Source organism: Limulus polyphemus, unplaced genomic scaffold, assembly GCF_000517525.1.
Source record: "Limulus polyphemus unplaced genomic scaffold, Limulus_polyphemus-2.1.2 Scaffold1, whole genome shotgun sequence".
Lineage (NCBI taxonomy): Eukaryota > Metazoa > Arthropoda > Merostomata > Xiphosura > Limulidae > Limulus > Limulus polyphemus.
The window spans coordinates 3,100,041-3,106,247 of NW_013665611.1; the positions used below are offsets into that span (position 1 = coordinate 3,100,041).

The following is a 6,207-nucleotide window of genomic DNA, read 5'->3' on the forward strand; positions in this document are numbered from 1 at the left end:
TTCTCCATCATGTACAGATTTTTCACAAAACATCATAATGCAATACATAAAAGAAAGACCACAACACATAAGTTTGAGACAACAAGACATAAATTTCACAAAAAATTCAGGATGAATGAGGATGCATATTTGTTTGACATCAATGTTCTTTCCTTTTCTTCAATTTGTTTGTATTTTTGTTAATAAACATAATGATAAAAAATTTTCATTGTGGTAAATGAAATAATAATTTGAGCTATGTAAGTTTTTCTTCCTGATTTGTAAAAATTCCTTACATGATAGAGAAAAATGAATATTATTTTTGAAATCTGCATAGCAGAATTATGAAAAATCCATTATTATGAAGTTTAAATTCGCAGTCCTGTGTTATAAATTGCATTTACCATTTGATTATTCTTTGCTCTGCTGACTTGAAGTTTTTTTGACATGTGTATGTTGAGAAAGACTTATTGTAGCTTATATGTAGTATAATATCAACCAAATTCACAGCCATCATATTTATAGAACCAGGACTTCAAAAACAAGTTGATAGACAAAAACAGTTTTCAAACATCAGAACTGCATCTTGAGCCTTCCAAACTGTGCAGAATAGCTTATTTATAATTATCAAAGATTCTATACCTAAATAAAAGGTCAAGTGAGAATGTTTATGGTTTACCTTGTGCTGGGTGTACAAAACTATGATTAAAATATACAGACTTTATATTAAAATTCTCATCAAAAATATTCAGGTCTTGCACTTAATATTTTAACTGATTATTAATATAGTGGCACTATAAATAAACATATAAATACATTTTTCTATTTGTTTTGTGAATCTTATAAAATTGTTTCATGAGAATATAACATTAATCTTAGTTCATACTAAATATTGCATTCTTTTATGACAGTGTAAGTGCTGTACAGTTATTGTCAAAATGACATTTTTTATAAATATTGTGTTTCTTAAGCTGTTTGTTTTTATCAGTGTGTTCAGTTTTTAAATTAATTTTGTTAGCTGGACTCTGAAGGTTTTATTGTATAAGAAGATGAGTTGATTTTCTACCCTAAGAAAAAGATCATTAGTTTACCCAACATACCATTGCATATTAATAATACTTTATCATAACAAGTTATGTAGCATTTTCCTGCCTTCTACAATCTATTCTATTGTTCCTGCAATTCATGTTCACCCATTGTACTGAAGTGTTTAGAAGTGTTTTAGAACAAGATATTAGTGAGCTGGTGAATCTTGTTCAGCTTGATTTAATTAAATGATTTTAAACTTTATTATTTGACTTTAGCATATGTCTGAAGCTCAATCAAATTGTTTCAACACTAACAGTTATATGTATTTGTTTTAAGTCTGTTAGTTGTACTATTGAGTATATCATGACATGTGCCTGTATGGTGGGTATACTGCTGCTATTGTTTTATGATTTGTGCATATTGTTGTTATGTTATTGTCAAAATTTAGTCTTGTTCTGGGGACTCTTCTTCAATAACTTGATAACATTTCTGGAACGGTATCCATAGGCTTATAATAAACAAGAGTTAAATGTGTAGATATCCTACTTAGTATCTGAGTAATATTTATACACATGATAAATTTTATTACTGCATATGATAATATACAAGTATCTGACATCTATCTAACTCTACTTTTATGTATTTAGTGCCAGTTTGTCCATCCAAATGGGTAATGTCATTCGTTCATGACGCCTGCTTCTTCATTGATGAGTGGAGAAAAGCAACTTGGGATGAGGCACAACAAAACTGTAAAGGAGGACATTTACTGACTTTGGCAGATTTGTTAAAATACAAGCTTATCCTGAAATATCTTAAAGAAAAGTATTTTTCGAAAAGAAAAAGTAAGTATATTTAACAATGTTACGTACATACACTAAATGGTTATTTAGAGTGGTTCTAAATGTGGTTGGTATATGAAGGAAGTAAAATAATGAAAAATTCAATTTATGTGTTAGTAATCTGGTATAAGTAAACTTGGTACTCCATCTTTTTATTACATCAGTTATATCAAAATATTATTACTAAGAAGAGACTGCGTGGTATTCTTTGTTTAGAATAATAATGGCACACTGATTAGTTATTCCTGTTTTGTATATTAGCATACCATGCATGTTTGCTTTCTTGTATTAATAAAGAATTGAAAATGTTTTAGTTATTTCTGGATCTGTGCAGTTTTTACATTACATGTGGTCAAGACGGTTGTTATGTTGATTTTGTTCTAACCGCCTTTCTTCTTTTGTCATTCTACTGAGGTAACACCTGTTCTGCCCATGGTGAGTAAGGCTGTAATGTTGCAAGTTCTGGAAGAATGTAGACAGCAGTGTTCTTCAGTGGTAGATCAGGTGGTATCTCAAGGTTACAGCTTCATATATGGTTGAATTAGACTGACCAGTTATGTGAATAGTGCTAGTTACCCTGAGTAAATCCAACATTGCCTGTTAAGGAGCTTTGAATTTAAACAGTCTAGTAAATGAGTGCAAATATAGTTAAAACTGCATAGGTGACGAAAATATCAAAATTAAATAATAGCTTGAATAATCGCCAAGTTTTAAAGAAGGATGACGTTTTGAGCTAGCACTCTTCGTCAAAATGTACAGTTTACAACAAAGGCGCATGTGCAGTATTCAAAGAACTTGCATGCGTAATATTTGGAATGTTGAGCGTGAAAATTCTAAGCAAAATTACATCTATTACATAAAATTTACAAGTCATGAAAAGATAAGTAGATAGCAATTAAAATTTAAACAAAAAATGGAAAAATAGAAATCTACAGGAATGAAAAGCATTAATTTAAACCAGATGGTTGTAAGGTCCCCAGATTGTAGATTAATATCCTTTCCAGTCGTTCTTTTTTGTTAATGTCTGTTGGAGCACTAATAAGTTCAAGGATCGAAAAGTCCTCAGCAGGTATTTGCCTGCTAGAGTACAAAAGCAGGAGATACTGGTCAGAACAAAGATTATTTTCACAGTTTTAAAGAGCAGTAGTGTTGTTTTAATAAGAGGCTAATCATGTTCATTACAAGTGTTATATCTGTCAAAGTATGCAAACATTAACATACAAAAGTAAATGCCACAGCACTGGATGGTGATATGTTTTTATATTGTGAACTGTTTGATTGTATGATTGAAGTTGAAGAAGCTATTTTCTGTTAGGTCTTATAAACGGGAAGATGAAAAAAATAGTTCTGTTACATATTTCCACTAGAAGTTACAACAGATTTCAGCAACACAGCTAAACTATTAGCTTTGTATTCTAGAAAAGTAGAACAAGAAAGAAAGTGGAATTTAACTGATTGTAAATTAAATAAACAGGATATTTATGGGAGACAAACTAATAGATAATGTAAGTGAATTTAAACAGTGGAAAGATTAACAGTAAAATAATTTGTGAAAGAAAATATATAATACCTGTGAGTGCATGAAAACATTGAAAAATATTCAAGTAAGTAAGTTCTCTGAAAATTAATTTAAAAACTACTGTCAGGTTTTGTAATGCCAAATTCTTTATAGTAGGTGTGTGACTTGTTGGCAATAAATTTCAACTATAAACAAACAGCAACACAGTCCACTTGTTTTAAAATAATATATTAAAAACAAATCAAATGTATATACAAATGTTCATTACACTGTTGGTTTTCACAGTTGTATCCAGAACTTTAAATAATCCTTTCTTTCATCAAAATTCACATAGGCTGATTCATTCATTTTAGAACACAATTGACAAGATGAGTTAATATTCTGTATTCTTGTTATTACAATACAGTCTGTGATAATTTCACTTTAAAAATCACCAATATACACTCTTTATCACTAAACTCATGATTGCACAGTCTAAAACTAAAACTCAATAATGATTTCTCACTGTGTATTTATTCCCTGACAGAAGTCTAGAACATTCCTTGCAGTACTAGATATTCTGATGTAATAATACTCAAACCAACAAGAAACTCAAAGTTATAGCAACATGATGCAATAATCTCACTATTGTAAACAATTGCTAATTCATAACAATTGACTACCTAATGTATGACTTGTAAACGGTTTTGGAAACAAACTTACCGTAAAATATTGCTTCTAAAAATAACTGAATAAGACATCTGCACTATATAAACCATCTGAATCATAACATTCGTGTTAAACTGAAACAGTCATGTATATCTAACAACTACAAGATATCAGACATGTAATATTACAAGAAAGTTGAAATATATATAAAAAGTTTGGTTAAGGCATATGGTTAGCTAATGATTCACATTTCATTAGTATGAGTTACGAACTGTATTGTCTGGTATTATTATTGGTAAGCAAATGGTAGGAAAGGTTATGTGAAGTGCACCACTATGTCAAGGTTGATCATAAAAGTAAAACATGGCAAAGGCTAATCATGTTTTATTGCAAATGTTATAGGCAAACATATACATACATAAGTAAATGCCACAGAGATGGATGGTATATGTTTTTATATTGTGAACTGTTTGATTGTATGATTGAAGTTGAAGAAGCTATTTTCTATTAGACATTGTTAAAAACAAGATTGATGAAGGTGTTTATATTGTAATGTAAATACATTACATGCCAATTTTATGTACTTATAGAAAATGAAACATTTCAAAATTAAACATGTATTGTTTGCATATATTGACTACAAAACTACAGACCTTAAAATATTTTTTAAAATATATTCATTTTATATCTCTGTTTGGTTGTTGGTTATAATTAAGCTGTTATAAAGAGGAAATAAAATAAATGACATACACATCATTAATGTTTAATTGTTAGGTTATATACAGTATTTTTCGGAATATAAGACGCCCCGGTGTATAAGACGCACTCTTATTTTGAAGACAAAGTTTTTGGGGGAAAAAAAGCTACAGTCACATTTGAAAGATTTTTATTGAACAAAAATATTGTTCTATACACAAAAGAGCTCAAAACATCAAAATAAGAAAATACCGTAAATAAAAAAAAGGTTTACTGTTATTTAGTTTGGTTCAAAACCTACAAAATCTTCATTGCTTTCACTATGATTTATTTTTTATTATTTAGGGAGCATTATAAATAGTTATGTTTTTAAAAGAAAGAAAAAAACTACTATTGTTATAAATAACACATTCAATTGAACTAAACTATGCATGCCTATTTAAATATATTTACACATGGCTTGTGTATATCAAATATATTATTCATACCTTCGGTGTATAGGATGCAAGCAGATTTTGACATCAAATTTTGGGGTAAAAAAGTGTGTCTTATACACTGAAAAATAAGGTGCTTGTTTTAGATGAGCTACAGCTATATAGAATACTAGTTTTCCAGAATATATATTTGATACATTAATATACTTGTTCTGATACTTGTTAAGAATATTTGAGAAACTACACAAAATACTACAGTTAAAATTTACAATTTAAAGTTTAGGAAAATTGAAACTTAATTTTATGATGTTTTTTTTTAGTTTCCAAAGAGTTCTGGATGGGCCTGATGTGGAGGGACAAGACTTATAAATGGGAGGATGAAAAAAATAATTCTGTTACATATGTTCACTGGAAATCTACAACAGATTTCAGCAAGACAGCTGGAGTATTAGCTTTGAATTTTGGAAAAGTAAAATCTGAAGGAAATTGGGATTTAGCTGACCCTAAATTGACTAAACTGTATATTTGTGAAAGACAAGCTAAAAGACAAAGTAAGTAAATAGAGACAGTGAAAAGGTTAACAGTAAAATATATTGTGAAAGAGAATATTCATAATACCTGTGAATGCATGAACATATTGAAAGAAAAAAAATTTAGTTAAGTTCTCCGAAAATTAGTTTGAAAATTGCAAGATATCAGACATGTAACATTACCAATATTTGTAGTTGCAAAAAGAATCAAACAAAGCTACAGGAAAGTTGAAATGTATATATAAAAAAGTATTTTAAGGTACAGGGCTAGCTAATGATTAAACATTTCATTAGTTGGCTTATGAGCTTTATTGTCTAGTAATATATTGGTAGTCAATTGTTTTCAAGAGTGAGCTAGTTTCCTGGTTATTGAAGTAATTCAAGATTTTGATAGTGTTGTGTACCAGCAGTAAACTGTTAATTCATGTATTAGAACTATTTACTCATGTTTTGATAATGGTTATCTATTATTATACAGGTAGTTTGTTTGTTTTTGAATTTCGCGCAAAGCTACACGAGGGCTATCTGCGCTA

The 6,207-nt window shown here is 29.2% G+C and overlaps 1 protein-coding gene across 1 annotated transcript in view; it reads left to right on the forward strand.

Moving 5' to 3' along the window:
* Nucleotides 1-6,207, forward strand: part of LOC106460726 — a 145,943-nt gene that overhangs the window by 86,923 nt on the left and 52,813 nt on the right. The window contains exons 18-19 of the mRNA XM_022386515.1: nucleotides 1,656-1,850; nucleotides 5,465-5,695. Of these exons, the coding sequence (XP_022242223.1) occupies nucleotides 1,656-1,850; nucleotides 5,465-5,695 (426 nt within the window). The remainder of the gene's footprint in view (nucleotides 1-1,655; nucleotides 1,851-5,464; nucleotides 5,696-6,207) is intronic.